The following is a 24,967-nucleotide window of genomic DNA, read 5'->3' as shown; positions in this document are numbered from 1 at the left end:
AAGGTTAGGGCAAATATATAACTGTAATAAGTACAATTCACGTAAAATAAATCTAAAAAAGGAATTTGTATTTACAGTAGTGCCACTTTAATAAGGACGCGATTGTACTTCCTTAACAAACCACTACTATCCCTAAACCTTAGTAGTTCATGGTACTAACTTCGTGCAGTCGGCCTTACGATAGATGTAGTATTACAATATACAACAAATGTGTTTGGGTATGGGCATATCCATATCTTACTTACACTCAATAGAAAAGAGAGATGTTCAAAATTTCTTAAATATATGCCTCTCTCAACAACTGGCTAAGAAAGATTCTAATCCGTAACAAGTTAATGAAGTACTATTATATACTAAATATTATGAAATAATTTAAAATAGTCCTAAAATATCATAGCGAATAAAATCACGATCTACAGCTTATATGAAAGTATTTTTCAAGAGGCTTGATTATAGATGGCTACTAGTTTTTAAGGAAAGGTCCTTGGCCTTACAGACGCAGAGGTGTCGAACATTCCTGAATGAATTTCCTTTTTGCAATGACGTCAGTGGTTGCCATCAGTCCATCGAGTCGCTTATAAGAAAAGCGCGATCTATGAAAGAGCGCTTGCGCTTTTCAAAATGACCTGGTGCGCGGCGCCGCTCATGGGCTTTCCAGTGGAGACTCGACGAAAGCTCCACTGTCTTTTCGTTCACAACTCAAGTTTCACTGTAACGAGACGAAATGCGACCGTGGTATCCATCCGCGGAGTATTTCTTCAAGAAAGTTAAACGCCTACGAGATCGTAAGGACATTTAACAAGAAGATATAGAGAGAAAAGACGAAGAAAAGCTCCGTCGCGGTATGTCCTGGTGCGCGATATATATGTATATATCGTGATCGAAATTTTGGAACAACGTGCGACGATATTCGGGGACTGAAAAGGAATTTACAGAGGTCCGCGATGTGTTTCCTTTGCCGTTAGTTATTCGTCTATCTCTGCGTGTACGAGCACTTTGTTTTTGATTGATCGATAAGCCGTGAATTAGGTCGTCCACGAGTCGCGCCCTGAACAGAAACATACGCATACAATTTGTGAACAGAAAGTTGAAAAAATATTCTAAATTTGGTGTTCGAAAACGAGCATCAATCGACGTGTTCGACGATATTATATGTCTTGAGCAACGTCGACGTATATGATGAAATTGCAGCTGCTTGTAATCGAAACGGATTACTGCTGGAGGAAAGCGTTGCTTAGGTAAGTAAGTGAACGCGGATTTCCGAACAAGCTGCTTATGCTTTTAGTGCTTGTCACTAATGTTAAGCTTATTTAACTATATAATGTTTAAACATCAATGTCTTCTTATCGTGTTAGATAATTGTATTGTGTTATATTATATCCGTCATGATAAGAGATTTGTGTTCAAACATTTAAAGTTAAGTCCAATGAATGACAAAAGGTGCGACCAATTATTATATAGCAATATTAACGTTAATTTTGTTAGAAACGGATATCAACTATCATTAATTTCTAAGTATAATAATTGTAAGGTTAAATTAGATTGGAAATCATTTAATTGTAAGTATTTTCTAATTAATATCTTTTAAAAAAAAGATTCAATTTTTTGTTCATTTATTAAAAGATAAGTAAGCGTAACGATACGAATAGCGTAAATTTAAGATACATATTTATTTTATATTTTTATAGACTTTTATACAAAAATATTTGTTATTATGTTTTTTAAATATAGATATTATAGCTTTAAAACAATTATTTGACAATTAATTTTGCGATGACATAGAAAATGAATACACGAATAAGAAAATTTTCAAAATACATTTGAATATACCGCTAAAACGCAAGTCGATAAAGTCAACGATTAACAACTGTTGGTAGTAAACTCCAATCGACTACAGGAATCGCCGCTATGCGCGTGTCGCTTTAAAGAATGTGATGGCTTGTACCAGAAGGAAAATGCAACAATGATTCAGAACGCTTTGGCTTTCTCGACCAGTTCTTCTCATTTTACATTTTCACAGCCCTTTGGTTGACGCCATCTTCAATTTTTTTTTTGTTTAAGTGTCAATTTTCTGGAACTGCATGGTACACAGTGGATCCCATAAAAACGTTGAGTGTGGGCAGTGAGTGTAATGAACGAACATCGTACAGCCGGTCATCTAAATTGAAATGATAAAGTGATCGCGATATGAGTTTGCGTCGTAGATCTAGTCTTCAACCATCCCTGAAAGATTGTGAACCAGAAAGGAGTCGTTAGCCATCCAAGTGTCCATGTAAAAGTTATTCACTTGAATTCTTCCCCTTTCAAGTATTGTTGGTTAGTTTACGTGTTATTTGATACATGTGTTTTTTTGCCTTTCTGTTGCACTCACGCGTGAACGCATTGTCCAATCCGAGGAAAGTCGAGACCCACGTTTGTTGGTTATGTTTTTTCTTACAATCGTTTGTCGTAAATCGCACGCTTCTGTAGCACGTTGCTCGTAGTGAAAGAAAAAAAGATAAAACTGAAATCGTAAAGTAGTGTGTGCATACGTAGAAATAAAATGCACAAGTTAAGATTGCCTGTCAAGGTTGAATTGCCCAGTGCTTTAACAAGGTATGCAGATATTTGGTCTACAGATATCGATACTGTTTTTCTCAACGTTTACGTATTGTCGTAATAGATAAAACGAGTGTGTCTCGAACTTATACGTTTCCAGATTGTAAACAATCGTGTCGCGATGATGAATGCATTAAAATTAATGATCTTTATTCTAATATTGTAACGTACGACACAATTTTGTTTCGAGTTCGCAGTATGTACTATCCTACTTATGTCTTCTCCAACACTTCAAAGTAGTTAGAGTAATTGTTCACTTTACATGTAAATATAGCATTGTCGTTATATAAAGTTGTAACAGTGTGGAATGTAATATTTTTCAGACATATTAGTATCGATACAGTGTTGCTTAAGTTTATTAATGTTTCGAAATATTAATAATAATGTTTGTTCATGTTTGTAGCGATAAATATGCAAGTCATACAAATTCAGAATTGTATCGTGCATGCTTTTCTTGTTGCTTTCGTCGAAATAAGTATGAAACCGTTACGTATACGTATACTGTATAGGATAGGATGCATTATTGTAGTATCAGCGTTCAGTGAATTGAAGAATTTAATGCATTTAACTCATCTATATTAACTCATTAAAAGATAGCTATGTCATTCTCACGCATAATCCAACTATTTTTCTTATATATCATCATATTGTTACTTCAAGCATAATGATTTTTTATAAACAAACTTACTACCTTATCGATTGGATTCATTATCATCTGCTCCAATATACAATTATTAGATGTTATTAAATAATAATGTCAGTAATAAAAATAATGTATAAAAAGCTAATCAGGCTTATATACGCTGTTTTTGATGAAGATAAGAAACAAATTTACGCGTATCTATTATTACTAATTGTAAGACGTAGCAGCACGTGTGGGCGAACACGTGATTTGATTATGTTTTTCCCCTAGACAGATGTTTCGTTCGAAAACTGGTCGATAACCGCCATAATATTAATTTCAAGCAATCGTGATGTGCTGTTACTTCTGTCACAAGAAGTAACAGTTGATACATACAAATTTTCTATTATGAAAAACGTTTAGGAATTTGTTATTTAGAGTTGTAACGGTTAACTCAGGAACTTTAATTGAAGTGAAGCATGAAATTTATTTGCTTTATAACTGGATTTATAAAACTGTAATTTACAGAGTTTCTATATTGAGAGCAAATTCGAGAGCTCCATATATATAGGGCGCACGTGAGGAAACGTTAATTCCATTATCACTACAATTCAGTTCATATGTTCAAATGTGGCATTTCTTGTAGTATTTCTTAAGTAATTTTTCTTCTATTTAGATTCTAAATAGAATATATTAATTCAATTTTTGTATTATTGTCAGATAATGTTCCATCTTTCCAGAAGAACGTTGAGCTGCGTAAACATTGGAAAATCGCAAAACATGAATATATATATTTATCTTGCAAAATCTTCTTATGGAAGAATGATAATCATATCTGGATTAAGTTGGTGCTTGTTCCTCTACTAATTGAGCTGCAGTTGTTGAGATGTTCACGGCGCCATTCTTATGGAAAGCAGCTGACCTTGGCAGTCATAAAACCTAATGCACGCTGCAGGGCTTTACCCGCCTCGATCTAACTCTCCTACCATCCAAGTCCTCGTTTCCTGTGATACGTCAAACTCGAACCTTTCGAGTAGTTTCTCTGTGGTCTTTGCTGGTGAAACATCAAGCATTTCATGTCTCCCATGTTCCGGGAAATCGCCTTAACCGCGGTTCATAATTACCGTGTTTCATGTAAGTCGACTGGTAGTTGGAGTAGTTCTACGAAAGATATAATTCTACAATAGTTTTAGTGACAAAGAATTATAATTATTCGGCTTTACATGTTTAAGAGGATCTTGTACCATACATACCATGAGAACTATACCCAATATAATAGTTTGGTAGCTGAGGAGCCGGTAACAAGGTTAATAATCGCTTCCTAGTTTGTTTGTATAGTTTCTTACAAAATTTTCGGAAGTGCAACGAAAAGCTGGAAGTGAAGTGTTAAAAACAAAATGTGTTAAAAAAGCAGAACGGCAATTTTTCTTAGAATTGGCGTATCGTGCGTGGTGCGTTCTTCGAAGCAAGTGATCGATCGGTCTTGGTCCTCTGTCGAAGGGCGACGAGGTAAAGGCAAGATCCCTCTGAACCACCTGTGTATGTTCGAATGCGCGCGTGCGTGTTTGCTTCTCTGGGTACACGTGCACCTAACGGCTTGACCAGAGAACAGTACGAATCATTTGACTCTCAGTTGCTTACCTACGTTGCTACTTCTCGCAGTGTATTTTTGGCGTCCGTGCTTCTCACGAAACCTTGTACGGCCAATTCTGACTCTCACTTAATTAATGTAAATCAAAAATTGTACCGTGAGAAGTATTCGACGTTTAAATCTTGATTCTTCGATATGAATTTAGTTACAGTCCCTGTTATTGACGATATGTGTATGCTTAAACAGTGTAGATTTGCCAGAACGTTCGTGTTTATATATTTCTTTGAAAATAAAGTTATTTGAAGTACTGTCGGTAACGTAAATCGTGCAGGGACCTTCGAACCTGGCCGAGTAATGTAGTCGCAGTTACGTGATTCGGGTAGTTTTTGGTGTCGCACCTTTCACGAGACCTTGGTACAGTCGATTCGGACTCCTTCGCTTAAAGCTGTGTTGCTGGACATTCGTCACGGAAATCATGACAGTCTTAAGGTGATCTCGTTCTTATTTGTGCAAGTGACAAATCAAGTTCTGTTAATGGTGTGGATTTACGTGAACGATTACCATTAAGTTTCGTCGAAAAGTTTCGAGACATCAAGTACGTAAAGTATCGTCAGTAACATGTGTCAAAATTTACTTCTTTCATCTTCCTGAAACGGTGTAAATGTAATTATATATATATTTTCACGATCTTTGCCTTTCCTACACATATTTTCTTTTTTCGTCAATTTCACGATTAATGCATTCGACGAATGCCAACCTATTTACTGGCACTCCCTCAATGTTTACGCGTCAATGAAATTTCTGATCGTATACGAAACAGTAGTTTGTTCGATTCCTAAGTATTTTGGTTTATTAAGGAAACTAATCGTGCCCACATTGAGCTGCACATAAGGATGTTATAGTATTACATTTAATAATGCGGTCGCTAGTCTACCATAATCACGTACCATAACGTATCTAGTGTGTTTCCCTCTCTTGTGGATATTGTGCCTATTTCGGTCTCTGTTTACGTCTTTCCTCTTTTTTCTTGCTTAATTATCAAGCTCTGTCGGTTAGTAGTATTATTTACGTAGCATACGAACATGAGACCGGTGCAAACTGTTATTTTGCTGGACATGTAAGTAGATAGAACTACTGCTGGACAGATTTCGTTTCGCTTCTTTTTTTTTCTCGCATCGATACTGATGCATTTGCAATATGTACGTCCAATAAATTTTGATACGTATTATCAACAACATTTGTTACTTATGCGTATTATCAGTGACTATTCGTCGACAGTCTTTCCTGAATGCATCGTTTATTCATCGGCAACTTACGTAAGAAAGTAATTATTTTTTGTTTGTAGTTAGATTTGTATGTGTTACGAAAACGTGTGTTTGAAAAATGAGGAATGATCGATAGAGGCGACACAATGCGTTAGTGTAACTTATTGGCAAGGTCTGACAAATATTCTAGTTGGCATATCGAAGTTCAAGCCAAAACAATGTCATTAACGATTACAAATATATTTAATATAATTCAATTGTGTAATGCAAATTGGAAAAAAATATTCATATCGAAATACGACGTATTTTTGTATCACCACAAAATGTAAGTTTATAATATTACATCTTTATTACATATAGAGAAAAAAAATTGAAAATATCGCTTTTTGTTGACTTTTGCGCTATAACTTGTTTCTGCGTGTTTTGAAGTTTAGAGAGTGTCAAGGTGAAGCAAAGTTGAGTTTGTCCGAAAAGAACTATCGTTTACTTTTTAAAAACATTATAGTACTGTTTAGATAACTTAGAAACGTATATAACCGATCGTAAATTTGCTGTACTAGTTGATACGATTCGCTCGGTTGTGAATTATTGGCATTGATTTATTTGTTCGTCTAACAATTAGTAGGACTCACCCTACACGATTTTTGCATTTGTCAGAGACAACGCTTCATACTTGAAACCGTGTCTATAGAATGAAATCGATACGTACCTATAATATGCGGGAAATTGATGAAAAGTTGGGACCGTCGTTAGTACAGTACCATGTATATAGTGACTCACGACATATTTTATGAATATATTATGTATGTAAGATGAAACATTTTCGAATTTTATTAACATTATAGTGACAATTGTCATGTTAATATTGGCGGAGTTCGAAATAAGTTTGATAATGTACATGAAAGTTACAAGATATATAATAGTAAATAGAGTATATATAATATTTCTCAGAGATCGTATTTATACTCAGAGATAGGTATTTATGCAATCAATTATCCATTATATTAATAAGCCTCGATATTTAGGTAGGTCATTTGTAGCACTTATTATATGTTTAAGGTGGCTATTCATGCCGTATATTATATATTTAGTAAATGCAGTAAATACTTTGTAATTTTCATATACATTTTCAGATTAGTTTTAAATTTAACTAATATGATCATGGCAGTCGCGTCTCATTATATATAGTGTTAATGAAGTTTCAAAATGTTTTATACGATGCACATAATATGTACATGAAAGTTTTCTACAGTAAGTTAAATACTTTCGTGAGCCACTTTATGTATGCCGCAATAGCCTATATATATGCAAAATTATTAATCGTTTAAATTGTAGAGGTGTGTATGACATTGGTAAACAAGTATCAGGATAGTTTAACTAGTCTTAAGGAAGCAATTCGCGTGTACGGTGCGGTCTGAATTTACGGCGTGCATTATTGAGCACTGAGTTAGGAATCGTTGAACCGATGATAAATGGTGAGGTCAAATACAATGTGATAGCGATAGCGTGATTAAAGTTATATCAGATTCTCTGAACGTAGACTGTTTGGTCACGTGATCGTGATTACTTGTTTCGATAAGAGACCACGCAATATCTGATACTTCGAAACAGATTAAAACTATTTTTAAATATAGGAAATATTAGGAGCCACAGGTTCACGGGAACTTGTACATAAATAGTGACTAGAAAAGGTATTTGCATACCATTATATTTATTATAGCATTTACATAACAATCGTTTAGGTTAAAGTTCATTGAATTTCATATCATTAATACACTGAAAATAAAATATAAAACTTGATAAAAAGAAAAATATTTTGTTGGAAAAATATTCTCTTCTTTTTTAAATTTCGTTGTAAATTGTGCACCTGTCGATTCATCGATCTGTTTGAGCCTGCAATAGAAAATTCGAATGTCAATTATTGTAGGTGGAACTGTGAATCAATTACTGGGAAAGAGGAAATGAGTCACAGATCGGGTGTGACGTAAATACATCTTTTACAATGAACTCCGAGTTTCCGCGCCGTTCCGGAATCATTGTCGCGATGACGTTATTGTTGGATGCATTTTACATTCGTCATACTGCGTTCTCGCGTCTGCTGAACTATTTTCTTATGATTAATGCACTGAGAAGTAGATGTATTGGACATATAGAACATTGAACTCGTTAAGAAATTCATTATCATTTCAGAAAATTTTCTATTAATGTTTCGAAATTTGTATACTTTTAAGGAACGATTGTTTAACATTAACGCCGAGATTGACGTGCTTACCAGTTTTCTTGATCATTATCAGACATGAATCATTATTATCGCTAAAAAATTCAGTTAAAATAGTTCGTAATCTGGTTTTAATTGCCTTTATTATCTTCTGAACCGTTGATGATCTTATCGTTTCGAAACGGCCGGTCTGTATATAAACTATAAATATAATATACATAAACTCTTCATTTTATTTAATATCGATTGATTAGTAATTTGTTTGGAATTTTAGAATTCTTCGAATGTATTCGGAATATGTATATTATTTTACGATGCTTTCTGCGCGCGACCAGCTATTTGGACAATTACGACGGCGCCAAACGTCGACACGGCTGTTTTGTGATTGTGCACATGTTGCAGCTCAATATGGTGAATTGTTGCGTAATTGTATAAACTTCTGGATTTTTCTTGTCCAAGCCAGCTACGTCTGTGTCGTTCTAGAATTGCGGTGATCTGGAAATATGCAGCTGGATCAATACCTCTTATAGTATCTGCGTTGTACCTTATCGATTGTTGCTTACCTCGTTGGCTGCATCTTTCTTGATTTCACGCGACGTTACGCCAATGTTGCTTAGGTATGTGGCAATTACCAAAGTCCAGATAATAATTGCAATCGCAAGTTTAACTCGGATATAATCGATCAGTAATGTAACCGATCATTTAGATAACACATACCGTATAGGGGTTATTTATGTAACTTTAACATTAGATCAATGTCTGCTACAATCTGTTTTTCTACTGTTCGTTTTTACTTTGTTGTTGACTACTATTTCAATTAAATCTTTCTTGTACTTAGTAATCACATAGGAAACTGTGAGAGATATATTTAAGTTGACAATTTATCGGTTATATATATTTAGGATTTCCCTAGCTACCTATAATATAAATATTCTTTTTCTTTTTTTAGAATTAAATGAGGATTTATATGTCGACGGGAAGTTTTTGCTTATAAATTGATAGTTTTTCTTCATCTTGTCTCTTTACATTTATCGAATGGCGCTAGGAAATTATATATGTGTCAGTCATCCCATCTTCAATATTACTCTGCAATATATTTTTATCGGCAGAAGTTATATAAAATTGCATTTCCACAATTTGTCGAAAGTATAAGCTAATTGTTTTACGACATTCTTAATCTGTCATCATCGTGCCAAGTGAAAGCTATCTGACCTACTGTATACAATACTGTTCAGTTTTAATAAAAAACTAACAGGATAGCAAGAGATATCGAATTTTCTTTGAATATGCAATTCCAAAACCAAAACACTTGTTAGAACTAGAAAGAAAAGGAATATCTCCGACCAATTGGAGCGCGCATTGACTATACAATCGTTTAGCTAGACTATCGGTTCACGAAGACGGTTTTTAATCGGCTCATTGTATCGAGAAAACTTTGCCTGGCAACGATAAGAAAATTAATTGCTCGTGGAAGAAGCCAGTTACCCTCGATGCATTCTGCTGTGCGTTGGAAAGCGCAACGATCGTTCGCGAAAGAGATCACGATAAATATTTATTCCGTCTTTCATTGTTACCATTCTCGAAGCGGCTCATTCCCTGAATTATTTTTCCAATTCGATCAACACCGTTTAATTCGTTTTCTCTTCTGTCTTCTCTCGAAATTCTAATTTATCTGTACAAACGACCCAAGTACATATACATATATAATTTTGGACTAGTTGGTCATCTTAATTTTTCTTGCTCGATTTCACGGTATTCGACACGTGTAAACGTTTCACAGCCGATTGGACGAAAAGATACATCGCCTGCATTTCGTGGAAAGTTTGATCGGAGTAATCGTTTGTTGTTATTTACATTATGTTTTATCGTTGTGCATTTTGCGATATGTTCGAGTTGATAAGCCCGATACCTATACAGGCGAATGGTTCGTTTGTATCTTCTGTGTCACCGTCTGCATCACAACGATGTTGCGGATTATCAACGATTAAACCGTCAGTATTTCTATGGCCTACGAAAATATTACTTGCTACGGTTTTAAAGTTCTTAGCTCTGGTGATTAAATAACGTGTGAGTCGAACCGTGGACGATGTTGAATCGCTTCAGCTTGCTCGATTGGGCTCGATCGAATTGTTCAACGAGCAGTCCATGTGCTGCAATTGCTTCGAAGGATGATGAACATGATGACGGAACGACATTTGATGGAACGAATCAGATTAGTCTGTTTTGCCTCATGGACGTTCATGAGAAAGCAGTTACGGTTAGAAGTAGAGGATTACTGATTCGTTGGGAAAACAAGGCGGTGCAATTGAAAAGTTATTCGATAAGATGTGCGAATGATGTTCCATTTGGCATAGTGCTCGACGTTAGAAGGTAATTGAAATACGCGTTAATATAGAATCTACGTAAAACATGGAAATATTTTTCTATTTTATAATTTTCTCAGTCACGCTGGTAGAATAGATATCTTGACAACATTTTTTCTTCCTTTTCCATCACGTCCCGTTATTTTAGCGAGTACTCTTTTTATCGGCTAGTTAGGCTGTTTGTCTTTCACGCGAAAGTTTCACGACTTTTACTCCTCCGTGTGTTTTTGTCGACCATTCGCGGGGAGACGCAATCTCAAGGAAGCGCGTCAACGAGAGTCGTAAATTCCTGTTACGATTTTACAATCGACGCCACGAAACTGATCGATCCCCTATTTCGTTTAAGATAATAGAGGTAGTTGAATTAATTAAAACGCTGAGGTAACAGGTTATAATGTACTCTTTATACCAACAACAATTGTAGACAAGATGATTACGCTCGTTGCGTATATATACATATTAATTAGATATATGTTGACTGAGTTAAAGTAGTGAACCCAGTGCAGAGATGTTCACTGTTCTGTAGTCGTAGATCCAGTAAAGTTCGGTAACGACGCTGTCGCAGAGGAAAACTGTTGCTGGGTGTTGGTCGTCCCACCACCGGTCGCTTGCAAGTCTCGGGAAACGTGGGAAACCCACGTTTCCCCACTTTTTACCTGATGGAACAATAACCATAAGGAACATTTTGACTCGAAGGTATTTTATACCATTTAATGGTCTTAATGGTTAAATCGAATTGCTTAATTTTACGACAGTTCCTTATGATTATTACGGTCCAACTAATTATGTTGACGTAGCAAGTGGGAGCCTCGATCGAAGGATAAATTTCGGGCTACGCAAAGAGTCATCGGACGAAACACCGCGTTTAATTTCGGAATAAATACGATTATACAGTCCCATGGTTTATTAACCTGTTGCTAAAGTGTCTTTAATACCGACAGTTCTATACACCTCTTTTGTATATAGCATCGAATCGATAGGAAATAACTGGTTACATCACTCGTTGTCGTTGTATTTTACGAAGTCGGTGATAAATATTTCGAAAAGATTTGTGTGAAAAAATAATAGCGGCTTGACTCCTCGGGCTTCAGTATCCGATAAAAGACAGTCATGCGCTAAGAATGCGGGTTTCCCCGGCATGTTGACGGTAAAAGTTGCTCGATATGGTATGGTTTCAATTTCGAGAATGTTCATATCGATTTGAAATCGACCAACGACGTGGAAAAAGGATAGAATGGAAAGCCTTGGGAACAATCGGCTCAAGCTATTTTGTTCGGCTTACCACGAAGAATTACGTGACCTTTCGTCGAAAACGCGAATTCTCTCCCGGAAGCATCGCCTGGTTTGTCATGTACGTGGATTTTTTAATACAATCGGTCTTTTGATCTAACATGATAAATTGCTATTTCTACAGAGCATAGAATTATCTTTGATCACAAGTAAATAGATAGGATCAAGCGTTGACTGGTCTTGGATGTATTTTGGTTCTTTGGATCAAGGTGATGTTCAAGCTTGAACAAATATAAATATACTTGCTTCGATATTTCGTAAATACTTTCATACATAGCTAAATATATTTGAAATATCATCTATCCATATAGCGTGGTATTTTTCCACCCTGAATTTTCCACGATAGCGAGTTAGGTGATTGAAACTGAGCCAAATCCTGTTACTTGTGACTTCGTTTTCTATTCTATCGATATCTCTTGGAGAAACGTTTCGAAGAACTCGATATTAACGAGTGGCAAGCTTACGAGCTTTCTCGTAAGTATACTGCGGATGTTCATGCATCTGCAGGAAATTTAGAGATACATAAATATATATAACATCTAAAGTATAGTGCTATACAGTAAAGTAATCATTTTGACCTTTAACGGATGAAACGAATCCCTGTTCTACTCTTCTCTTCTTAGTTCTATTTTTTCAATCGAGTTCACAGTCTACTAGATAAACAAACTAATTCGGAAAAGCATCGAGTCTTGCTACGCGTAATTTTAGAAGCACTTGCATCGACTACTAAAATATCATCTTAAAAGCTGTGGTAGGACTGTTTAAAGCATCATCGTGTGTAAATGGATTAATAAATTTCTGTTTACCCGGTCTGTGCTGAATCAAAAGATCCACGTTGTCCGGCCGACCGGCCGGCCGGCTGGTTTACTTCGATCTATTTTGCTCCTGCGATTTGCTAAATGCAATCATACGAATTCATCGGCTGACAGGTTTAACCCTAATACGAACTGCAAACTTGGGAAGCCTCCCATCGGCGGACAATAATTTCTTTGTCGTTCCCGCGCTCATCGTTAATTATAACCATGCGTCATCGTGTTATTCGCGGCATCTACTGATCGAACTATTGCTCTCGTTACGGGGTGATTAATTTAATTACTACAGGGAAATTAGTTGTTCGTGTGATTCGTTCTTATTCTTTTCTTCATTTCAATCCTTTGGAGATTAGTAGTACGATATGTACCAAGACAACTTTTAGGGAAATCGTTGGATTGCGATAATTCTTCTGGCACCATTCAGGTTTACTGGCACATAGAATATCATTGTACGTAAATGGAACATATACTAAATTATTGATTAACCTATATTTTTTTAAAGCTTATTAAAGCTGATATTATTATATTACAGGGTTCTTTGTCAAAGGAAAAGTGTGTCATAAAAAGGTGGAAGCGGTATAATTTTGTTTGTTGCGGCGTGTTTTGGCAATAATTTAGATTATAAGTAACTGTCGTGAAAACAAGACGACATATTTCCGGTGATTTTTGTGTCAATATGTTTTCCGTTAGAACAAAGGTATCCCTTTTGTTTTGTAAAATTTTCGGACGCAGCATTACGAGATCGTCGAGATGATCGAAGGTCGCTCGAAGATCATGAGGGCCATAAGGATTATGTCATTGTTGCGTACCTGGCGCGTAAAATCTTCTGAAGGTTACGAGGATTACGCTGGTCATTATTAACATTCAAAGTCATCTGAGAAATTCATCAAAATTGTGTCTTTAATAGTCAAAGTATTTAATAGTTACGAATGACGGTGGAAGTCGTACTGTTATTTAAATCAAAAAAATGTTCATGTCGCAGTTAATTTCGTCGTTTTCTTTAATTGTCCACTAAGATGTTAATTGCCTAAGTCGTCGATAAAAGTTTGTAAGCTAAACAAATTTAATGAAACGCTAGAATGCTAATTATGTATTATCTTTCTCGGAAGAAACACTCGTAATCGATAGTTCGCATATTTAAAAGCAGTTATGATGGTAATCTTTTACATAATATTTTTAAAACACCGCGACAATGTTTTTCACGTAATCGTTTTTTAGCAATACGACTCTGAATGAACTAACGTGACGGCGATAACAGGAAATATATACATGGTGTCTCGGCTAAACTTGACTAATCTTCTTACGTTTTCGTCAGCCGATAAACAATGACTCGCCGTATAGCAGCGGGAACTAAATTTAAATACTTACGCACGCGGTCGGAAAATCGAAAGAACGCGCATGAAAGCACAGTAGAACTAACGCTGTGCAGCCTACAAAAAATAAATTCTCACGTTTTTGAAACGATACAGTAGATTGTATGAAGATTCGTATTTCTCTGCATAATTTAGAATCCCTGACGCATTTATCATTTTATTTGCTTGTTTATTCGACAAACGGAAAATAGCATTTTCCGCGAGTTACACTTGCATGACAGAAGTAGATTAATCGTCGAAGGACGGCAACAGTTGCGAGTACAATCTGCGAGATGGGAATTGGGTCATTTATAATCTACATAATTTTGAAGCATGCTTTGTGTGTACGGGACTTGAAGCACCGGAAGTCAACGGAGTCAACTTATTCGGAATACTTTGTTATATTTCACTCGACGTGAGGCGAATCCCTTCTTCTTTTTTCTTTTTTAGACATCCAAGATTTCTCCGTTGTAACCGGAACTGCACTGCGCACCGGTTTATATATCATCGTCCATAAATCGTGGTATAAGTGGGGTGAGGGAAATTCTATGGCTGAAAATAAGGCAAAAGCAGAGAATAACAGAATTGCATTGAAGGTTCTTTCGGAGAAAGATGCATTTGAAAGTCAATCGAATACACGTGTACACCTCATCGATAATTGACGTTTGGAATTTGATTATAGATTGCCACTTCAAATATAAGGCTTATTTGTTATCAATATTTATCTAGTAATTACTTTTTCGGTGAATACAATAAGAATAGGTGATGGTAACGAATCATCTATTCTAATATCAATAGTCAACATTTCGAACAAATAGCTCGACAAATAAGCTCTAACACTGTATAAACCATTTTATCTATACAAAAAGAAACATATATATAAACAGCGGCAGAAATAGTACACTGCGTGATATCAGTGATATGAGTCAAGTCCACGTGTATTATCAATTTCTTTTTAAACTGTGTATTCTTCGAAATTCATTTTGCTTGTGTTTTTAAACTGTTGGGAAAGAAGAAAGCGCAGAAAGTGCACAGAATCGATTGATCGGGCGCTAACTAAAGTTTCGTTCTTACAAAGGGAGTTCCATTGTATCTGCGCTACGAATTATCGCTCACCTCGTATATTAAGACGGCAGTCGGTTCCTCGGCGTAACGTGACATATTTTTCACTACTCGCGAGTTGGTGTAATTTATGCGAACGGTCGACAACGGAGGCAAAAAATGACCCAGTTTCCGACGAGCTTCGATACAGGCATTCGAGCAGGAAGTAATCGAGGAGATCCCGGTCGAGCATCCTTGTCGGTGTTTTTAGTCTTTCGATCGCTAAGAGCAGTTCGAGAGAGAAACTAAAAAGGAAGAAGGAGAAAAAAAGTTGGGAAAGCTTTGAATCGGAACGCAACGCCCACGATCGCGAAGCAGAAATGAATTGACGCATGCTTTTTCGCGTGTTGCTCGATCAAGAATATTTCTATCCACGCTTAGTAACCAGTTATTCGGAGCGGCCTTCGCGAAAACCAAGGTGCCATTCGTGAAAGAGAACGCGATAGGAACGAGCAAGGATATCGAGATTAATTCAACAAGATTCGATGTCGAGGTAGACCTGTTCGTTATTTCATTCGATCTCAACATGGATGTCTTGTAGATTATTGAGATTTTTTGGACGTGACTCATATACAAGTTAAGTTGATCGAGACCTATGGATTTGTGGAATCCTGGAAGCATTTATGTCGTAAAACTATGGAGAAAGAAAGCACTTGTTATGCGATCGATATCTAAATTGTTATAAATTGAACTTTCGCAGCGTACTACGTTTACTATTTACAGAAATTCCGGATATTCGCAACTATTCAAAGTTACCTACGAAGAATCTCATTGTATACCATTTTTTAGTGATTGTTTCTGTAGTTAAACATTCATTTGTATATTACTCATTCACTTAAATTGATTTCGACCATTGACCATTCTCGACATTTTGAACTTACTAGTTTTTCTCGCTGTCGTAAAAAAATATTCTAAATTTTAAATGAACGCGTGAGTCATTTCACGTCGTTTTTCTTTTTTTTGTATCCAACGTTATCTAAGAAAATTTATGCGATCGGAAGTTCCAAAGGTAAAGTGGAAGGGTTTCAATATCTACCTAGGTTGGAGTGGCTATTCAAAAAATGATAAATGGGATGGATGGAGATTCGAATCTAGGTCCAATAATTTTCCAGATTCCTCTTTATCTCATGCCAGATCTTCCGATAGGGAATACGAAGATAAAGTGGAGATTATCGCGAGTAGCATGAGGCACTCGTGGCGAATGTTACGAGAAGTTTGGTTGCCACGTGGTGAAGCAACTCGTCGATAGAGTAACTCCAGTTGGGTCAAAAGGGTCGTTGGTTTGGAACGACGTGACGTCGTAAAGGTCTCATTTGGGCGCTTATCGGGTTACGGAGGTTAAGTCCTGAGTTCCTCTGCGAACGGTCACATAAAAGTCGGGATATTGTTTCTGGAATTTCTCCTTCTTCGTGCTCTAGAGGTTGTTGTTAATAAATTGCCGCCTACGATCCTAATTGCCGTTAATTTCACAAGCGTAGTAAAAAAAGATTTTATCGATGTTACAAACGACCAATCACTAAGAGTAATTTGACGAATGAGTAAGATAAAAAATAATGTACCATTTGAACGTTTACCGAGACTCTGGAGATTCTCACAAATCCGCAGGAAGTTACATAAACGTTGGTTGTTAGCTGGTATTACTTCTTATGGACGTACACATTGAAAATAATATTCTATGATAATTCAGTTTACTGTGCTATTTTGGCATTGATACGTAATTTCTCGTCTTATCAAACGGTATAAAGTACCGCTGGCTTTCATGTCGTTCGAACAGCCATCGAATTATCTGCGCAGGATTTATCGCTTTATTCAGCGCGCAGAACGCGAGATCCGCCTACAAGAAATCACCTTATCGGTCGGTGCCACCCACGGATCAGCTTTTCTTCGTTCGCATCGTTTTACGCCTCGTCACGAACAGCAAAGGATCTTTCGGACGCAGAAAAAGATGAGAAAAAGTGAGTCATCAGGAGGGATAGCATTTTCGAACGAGTTCTCGCCTTTTCGAAAGATAAATCAGTAATTAACTATGATTCACATTACTTGTCGACGAGCAGAATCTCCTGGCTTGGAGTTAATTAAACTCGAATTATCAGATAATAGATCCGTCTTGAAATAATTTTCGGAAGAATTTACTACCGAGTCGAACGATTAACGTTCGAAATTATAAATTATAAAGCTAAATTGCCAGAGAAATTTGTACATACCTCCTGTCTCATTCTTTCATTTTGTACTCTCTTCTTATTTCGTATTACAATGTGTTATTCTTCTGCATACAGTGACTCACGAAATATTTGAACGATGTATTATGTGTATTATACAAAACATATCATTTCATTAGTACTATCATGATTATACTGACAGAATTTGAAATCAACCTGGAAGCGTATATGAAACTTAGAAAACATTTACTACTAATATATACTTGTTAAAAAAATGGATATAAATCCATAAAACAATGGTCGTATTAAATATTGAGGCTCATCAATGTTGTACGTACTATGTTTCTAACAAATATCTTATTGTTCTTATACATTTTCATGGAACATTTCCTTAACTCCTCAATCTTCAAACTCAACATTTTTGTTTGGTTCTTTATCATTATGACCGTGATAGTCTTATCATATCGTACGCTATACAACATCAAATTGTGCTAAATTTCAACAATATAAAAATGATAACCGTATTGATACTTCAAATACTTCGATAGAAACGTGATATCGCGTCGTATATCAAAAAATTTGTGTTATACAACGCACATAATGTTATTCGGAAAGGTTTCTACGAGTATGCAAGTACATATATACCTTCATGAGCCACTGTATTCCTCTAACAAATTGCTATGTTATGCTAGTAACGGTTAACATTTCCGTCCATCATCACGGACGCTAAGTACTATCAGCGGAACGTCTTTGCACTTCCCGCAAACTTCCTGTCCGGATATCTGGTTGGCCTCGCCCAACCCAGGATTTCAAAGCCTGGTTGGCTCGGTTGCTTTTAAAGCAAGCCACGTCGACACGTATCCTTAACACGATAACCTTTTACTCCAGCAGCGCGATGATAACTAAAAGTAGAACGTTATACCGGCTGCATCGTACAGCGTCAAACGATCCGGTTAAACGCGGGCTTCTCGAACGTTTTATCGAGCGACGCAGACAAAACAGCTTGCCCTGATTTTTTGCTTACAAAGAGCAAGCTACGAATTTTCTTGGTAGGCGAAAAGATTGTTAAAAAGTAGGTAGGAAGCTGTGACAGAGATGTCTAGCCTGATCGAATAGTTGGCAAAGAAGAAGTTTCCTATATAGGACGGTTTGGAATTCAGTGTACAAGCTGTCTATAAATAATCGTGGTTCATCTGCATTTAGATTGATACTGATCGTTCTCCGTGGCGCCATTAAATTGTTCAGTTGTTCAGCGGTTTTCACGAAGCCCCACAGGCGAGTACACGTCTGCCTTCGATTAGAAAATCTCGAGCCGGAGCTTCATTTCGGTTCTCTGAAAGATAAAGAATATATTAATAACGCATGCCCGATAAATACACCAGGTTTCTGTAGATAAGTGCTGTTTAAAACAATGCAATTTTGTTGAACAAAGGCAATAAGATTTTCTGACGAAATGGTATAGTATCGCAGTCTAAAAATAAATCTTTATTGTGTACTATTTTTATGCTATTTCTAGCGTATAGAATAAGAGAAAGAAGAGACAGCGCGTTATTTAAGAAATATTTCACGGTTAAAAAACCGAAAATTGAAAGAAAACATTCTCGACTTACCATAAACAATCTCGAAGAACTTCACGATCTCAAGGAGTCACCAATTTAATGGTAGTTAATCGTTTACGATGTTACGTAATATAATTGTCGACCGAAAAATTCCATACTATCGTTTGCTGCAACCTTACCTTTCATCTTACAGACTGACATAGAAAGAAACTAAACCAGAAAGAGGAAACCTTTGTATCTCTGCCAAGATTTGCTGGTTTGCTTTCGAAAAATAAAAATAATTGAATCGTTCGTGGAATCCTTCGACTCCTCGTGAAAGAGCTTTCAGTAAATCGGCACGTGGAACGACAAGCAATTGCAATGATGCTTGCGTTTTCTGTTCACAGGATGGTATTGGACCCCAAGGTCACGAGTCTGCACAGTGATTACGGAAGCTTCGATCGACCATTGGGCGCCGGAGAGGGCCACGAGAGGGACGTGGAGGCGACGGTTGATGGAAGTAGCAACGGAATGGCACAATCGAGCGACGTTTATCAACGGCAGCCATTATTACCTGGTGCACCGACCAAGGGCAAGGATAAGTGGTCCGGGGTGGCATCTGGTTCCGACTATTACGTGGATGACGAGGACGAGAAGATCGACAGTCTTAGCCGGCATCCTGGCATACCAAATGGCTCTGGAAATGGTGTCGTTAAGCTCGACATACCCGCGCCTCTTCGGGAAGAGCCCCGTTTTCCTAAAGAGAAGTGGAAAACGTTTCTTGGTAAGGATAAACTCAGAACCTTTTCTATACTTCCCATTTACATAGTCTGGTACACGTGTCGAACATATGTCTTGAGGTACAATATTAATCCTTTTGAGAAAGAAGGTCGCTGTTCTTCTAGGAGTATCGTTCACAATAGTATCAGGCGTGTAGAGATTCTTCATAACGATCAAGAAGAGTTGTCGTGAAGAACACTTGTTAACTTGGAAGATGGGATTTTAAGGCCTCTATAGCCATGAAGATACGATTTTACGTCCACTATGAAATTGCAAGAGTTTCTTGTGCGAGGAAAACGCCGTCGTTATACTGCAGACCAACGTTCAATCTAGCGATATCTGTCACGTGACAAAATTTTGATTAGATACTGCGAGGATGATAAGCAACTTCAAACAGAATACTGTGCTCCAACGAGTTATGTAAAGAGAAGAGCCGAGAAAAATTTCTCCTGTAATTTCGTCGGCAATGAGCTCTCTTTAGGGCTGGGTCTCCTCTCCTGTATGTACGCTTCATTCACACGACGGGGTGTCCGTGGAGATCGAGATCGAGGTCGCTACGTGGCCTGGTATTTCGATGCAGATCTGCTCGGACGCTGCTCTAATGCAGAGTCATGCCCGATCATGTGTTCTTGAACGATGAATCCAAAACGATGGAGTCATTAGAACGGACTACCTTCGGTGTCCGTTAAGTTCGTTCTGCTTCTGAACTAGATCGTTGCGTGACAAGATTCTTCAACCGTATTATCATGCACACGTTTCATGTTATCGATGTGACAACTGGTGAAAGCATTATTCGTAAACGTGTTTCGTTTTACTTATTGTCGTTAATAACTTGATTAATAATTTATCTTTGCTTTTAAGGGGTTAAGGATAAATATATGATTTATCTCAGACAATGTTTCTAGTTTATATGTAGGATCAAGCAAACTTTGCTAAGTTTAACTTATAGCGATTTCTACATATGAAGATACACGTTATGGATGTAAAGAAAGTTTGGATTCAATTTGAGAAATGGTCATTAGGATGCATGTCTTAATACATCACCCGGTATGTTAATGAATGACGCAGATCCATTTCTTCGTCGTCCTCCGTAACTTATTGGGAGACTAAATTGTAAACTGTTCCATGAATGTTTGCGGATGTAGGAAACGAGTTTGAGGGTGGACTTCGAAAAGCTTTTCCCTTGTTGGTAGGAAGCCAGAGCACCAGCTGAATTTTGGCACTGTGCCACTTCCTCTGAATGTGTGTTATTGTTGTGCCAGGTTTCACGACGCAGCTTTTGATTAATATACCCAGTGTACCAAGATAAGTGGTCTTCGAAATAACGTTATAATTAATAGTTTCTTACGATGATAGAAGATTTGTCTCGTTTTCTTAACAAAATGCATGTTTGCCTGCTTCCTTCGTCGTAAAATAAGACGGCGAGCTAGGTAATTTAATGCAAAGAGTCATTTTAATAATCTATAGAATATTTAATTTCATTCTCAGAGACCCTTCATAATAAGGGCGGAAAGCTTTAATAATGAACCATCTTTTATAACTGCTCGATTATAAATTATTATAATGCCACTTCATACGAGGTCGTTGAATCTTTTATTTTAAAAAAATCGATCAAACAAATTGATCTTGAAATTAACTTTGAAATTAACTTAAAAAGGTGTGCAAATTTTTATAAATTCTTGATACACCCAGTATATGGTGCATCTGGTAAGCATGGGCTCGCGTTTTACTTTTGGAGTATATTGTTATTCGTTGTATCAAAGTAGAAAAGAGTATTCTCCAGAAAAGCGGCAGGCAGAGAGAGAGAGAGAGAGAGAGAGAGAGAGAGAGAGAGTTGTCGGCTAGAAATTTCGGAACAAGAGAAGCATAGACGCGTAAAGTGGAGTAGCTGTACGTTCACCGACAGAAAGAAGGATAAATTGCGCCACGATGACTGTTACCTCCGTGCTGTATCGTGCGCGCACGATATACGACTAACTGCGGTGACCCGCATGCTTGAATCACCAGTTTATTTTCAACCGACTGATATACATGTTGGCTACTTACTATTGTTTGGAAGCTAAACGATGCACTATTATATAGTTTTCTGGAATGTTGTTTTGTATTAGTTACGTCAATGATTAAAGGCAATGATCGAATTGTCATCGATAGATGATTGGATTATCTGGAAAATAATTTGAAAAAATATACATATGCTACTAAAACCTATGTACATATTGATATGATAAGTATTATGATATAAGCAAATTATAAAATTGTTTTTATGATTCATGTTCACGTGGTAAAATAGTAGCTTAGTTTTAAATACAATCCTTATATTTTTCTATTTCTGAGATATAATATTTGTTTTTAAAGTAAGTCTGATGAATTATAGGTTAAGAACGTTCAAAGTTATTTTATTGTGCTTTCAAAGTTACTATAAATTTTTAGAATGAATAATTCACACTTCAATTGATCTCAAGTTATCGCTGATAAGGTTTCTTCTTCAATTCGCTTGTTTATTTAGAAATTTGATATTTGTTGTCCTAATGAAAATGTAATTGGTGTTACAGCATTTCTGTTCATGGTCGTGAACTTCATATTGACTACTGCGTCCCTTGCAATGGTCCACGAACGAGTCCCTGATCGAAATACATACGGGCCGCTCCCGGATGTAGTGTTGGACAATGTCGCCGCTCAGGATTGGGCCCTTAACGTGTCGGAAGTTTTAATTATGATAATGTCCAACTCAGCGATGGTTTTTATTATTTTTCATAAACATAGGTACGTATTGTACACGAACATCAATGAAACCGATACGTGTAAATTAAAGTTTTTGCTCGACAGGCTTGGGTCAGAAATAGGACACAAGTAATTCTAGTATCAATATACTGCAACAGTTTTTAGATGGTTATCCTTTTAGCTTTAGCTCAAATTTCCAAGATCTATTTCATTTTCTTAATTTCATTTTATCTTAAATTAAGCTAAAAAGATACCATTAAATTTTCGAATTTTTGGATGTCATTGTAGGCAATATTTAAAATTATTTTTATTTTACAAAATTTTATGTTGATTCTTCCAGGTTTATCGTTGTTAGGCGAATATTTCTCTTGATGGGACTGTTGTACATGATGAGGAGTATCACAATGTACGTGACGGTACTGCCTGTCGCCAGCAAAACGTATTTCTGCAGTCCTAAAGCAAACAATACGAGTCCGCTCCTCGTTATAAAAAGGGTTTTGCAGCTCATTTCTGGCTTCGGCTTGTCTATAAATGGCAAGCACACTTACTGCGGGGACTACATTTACAGCGGTCATACAGTCGTGCTTGTACTTAGTTACCTGATTATAAAGGAGTGTAAGTATTTTCTCTACGTTATGGAGACATTTATGTTTTGTTAAAATGTGCTAGGTATTTATATAGAAAAAGAAGAAGTATGAAGAAGTATTATCTAGAATCTAGAAGAATGTTTAAAAATGCAGATTCTCCAAGAAGGTGTCAACCAATTCATTGGCTTGCGGGCATTACTGTTTTTGTTGGGGTAATTATGGTCTTGGTGGCTCACGGACATTATACCGTGGACGTCCTCATAGCATACTACGTAACTACACGCTTATGGTATATCTATCATACGTTAGCTAATAATTCACATCTTAAGGTAAGTTGTATTGTTTTGTTGAATTCTCTCTACTTTTATGTTAGAAAAAAAAGTAAAGAAAAGAAAGAGACAAAGATAATGTATTCTGAAAACTGAAGAACATATTGAAATGTATTTACAGCAATATGAACCAAACAACTTTTTGGCCCGACTCTGGTGGTTCCCTATTTTTAAATATTTCGAGAAAAACGTGGGCGGCACGGTGCCACGACAATACGACTGGCCTTTACCCTGGCCTCGACGATTCCTTGCCAAGCACCCTAATCGGGACAGTTAATGTCTGTCTTTGATTTCGCGATAGAGGCTGTCAAACAACGGAGTTACTTTGTTGTAATTTGTATATATATAAACATATATGTATACGTATCTAGGCTTACAAAAATGTGAAGATAAAGCTTTACTAGAGAGTGGTGCGAGAGATGTGTGTGCAAGTTCTTGTCATTGTAGACGAGTATATTTGCTCTTTTGAGACTTGACGAAAACTTGCGGTGTTCACTTCCTTAAAAAAAAAGCAAAACTGACAGCAACAAGGAAACAAAAAACTGTAAAACATGAACGATAGTGAAAACAGATGCTTGTACCGTCATGTTCGTTATCGTCCAATCGCAAAACCTATTTTTTTTTCTTGATTTTGATACGACTTATACATACATTGTAAGAGGCTAGATAAACGATAGATCGAGATATTTAGTCTCATGATGAATTCACGTAGAGGGAGGTATTCGAGAGTTACCAACAAATTAGTGTATAAAATAAAATGCTAGATATCTCTATTTTCAGATACTCCGAATGTGAAATACTTAGATGTAAAAAGAAAAAAGAAGGAAAGAAGTTACGCTACAATAATCCGGTCAAGCGCGGTAAATGCGAAACTGTCTTGTTGAACGTAGCATTAACAAGCAACAGGCGATTTGTTTTATAAACTCCTACTCCTTTAAACAACGACTCGCATTGGAAAACTTGACAAAAGAGAAAAAAAGCGTCACTTCAATAAAATAGCAAAAAAAGAAGGTACAAGAGAAAAACATATGGAAGTTTTGTTTGCCGCGAGACCTTCCTTTGGCTAATCTATTCGAAATGCGTTCTAATCTTTCGACTTCAAAAACAACCAACTTCTTTATGTTTACATGCATAGCGGCATGCCTTATTCCGATGAAAGTCAACCGAATAAATCGCAATTTTCGAACTCGTTAATCGGTCAATTGCCGTTCGTTTTCTATATTCTAGTTTTCCGTGTTGTAGAACTTTCCCTCGAAATTGGAGCCCCTTTTTAAACGAGCATTTTTATCGTAGAAACAATTAGTGGATGATTGGCATAGTTTTAAAATTCAACCAATAATCGTGCAATTTCGTGGGACCAAGTACAGAGAGAACAGTTGGAAAATATAATACTCTTCGAGGTAGCGTGGCAGAGAATATAATTTCTTTTGTGGCGACAATAGAATACGCGCATAACCGGAACAGTATTTAGAATAGTTTTCGAACGTTCTTGTTCTAATTTTTAAGCTATGATTTTCAGCGTCTTGATCGACGCGTTGGCGTCGCAATGTGTTCCCGTTCGAGATCGGTGAAATTTCTTGCCTACGGTCAATATGATTAGAAGCCAAGTGTTATTCTGTATGTCAATAAAATTCGTGATTT

The 24,967-nt window shown here is 36.7% G+C and overlaps 1 protein-coding gene and 1 long non-coding RNA gene across 20 annotated transcripts; one reads left to right on the top strand and one right to left on the bottom strand.

Annotated features, from left to right (window-relative positions):
• Nucleotides 1-692: 692 nt before the first annotated feature.
• Nucleotides 693-24,149, top strand: LOC117162768 (phosphatidylcholine:ceramide cholinephosphotransferase 2). Of its 12 annotated transcripts, none has more exons than XM_033344709.2 (6): nt 693-1,238; nt 19,317-19,693; nt 22,242-22,452; nt 22,751-23,025; nt 23,151-23,326; nt 23,448-24,149. In XM_033344709.2, the coding sequence occupies exons 1-6, from the start codon at nt 1,177-1,179 to the stop codon at nt 23,601-23,603; spliced, it is 1,257 nt and encodes a 418-aa protein (XP_033200600.1). In that variant the 5' UTR covers nt 693-1,176; the 3' UTR covers nt 23,604-24,149. The 12 variants fall into 12 exon arrangements, with proteins under 12 accessions (XP_033200600.1, XP_033200603.1, XP_033200605.1 ...); XM_033344712.2 differs by lacking the exon at nt 693-1,238 and adding an exon at nt 1,971-2,272; XM_033344714.2 differs by lacking the exon at nt 693-1,238 and adding an exon at nt 1,971-2,316.
• LOC117162771 (uncharacterized) lies at nt 7,824-19,321 on the bottom strand. 8 transcript variants are annotated; one of them, XR_013058854.1, is made up of 6 exons: nt 18,982-19,321; nt 18,017-18,704; nt 17,710-17,862; nt 17,417-17,587; nt 15,228-17,209; nt 14,281-14,663 (listed from the first exon to the last, which is right to left on the bottom strand). It is a non-coding gene; the product is annotated as an uncharacterized LOC117162771 (long non-coding RNA). The 8 variants fall into 8 exon arrangements; XR_013058855.1 differs by having other exon boundaries at nt 15,228-17,138; XR_013058856.1 differs by having other exon boundaries at nt 15,228-15,457.
• Nucleotides 24,150-24,967: the final 818 nt, after the last annotated feature.

This window comes from Bombus vancouverensis, chromosome 8, assembly GCF_051014615.1.
Source record: "Bombus vancouverensis nearcticus chromosome 8, iyBomVanc1_principal, whole genome shotgun sequence".
Lineage (NCBI taxonomy): Eukaryota > Metazoa > Arthropoda > Insecta > Hymenoptera > Apidae > Bombus > Bombus vancouverensis.
The sequence above is the reverse complement of the archived record's forward strand: the minus strand, read 5'-3'. Positions and strand labels throughout refer to the sequence as shown.

Bases quoted from the DNA above. Each gene is read 5' to 3' on its own strand.
- LOC117162768 (XM_033344707.2), top strand. From the start codon at position 10,381: ATGTTGAATCGCTTCAGCTTGCTCGATTGGGCTCGATCGAATTGTTCA. The intron at 10,665-19,316 runs GTAATTGAAATA...TTCTGTTCACAG, and splicing joins ATAGTGCTCGACGTTAGAAG to GATGGTATTGGACCCCAAGG. The intron at 19,694-22,241 runs GTAAGGATAAAC...TTGGTGTTACAG, and splicing joins GAAGTGGAAAACGTTTCTTG to CATTTCTGTTCATGGTCGTG.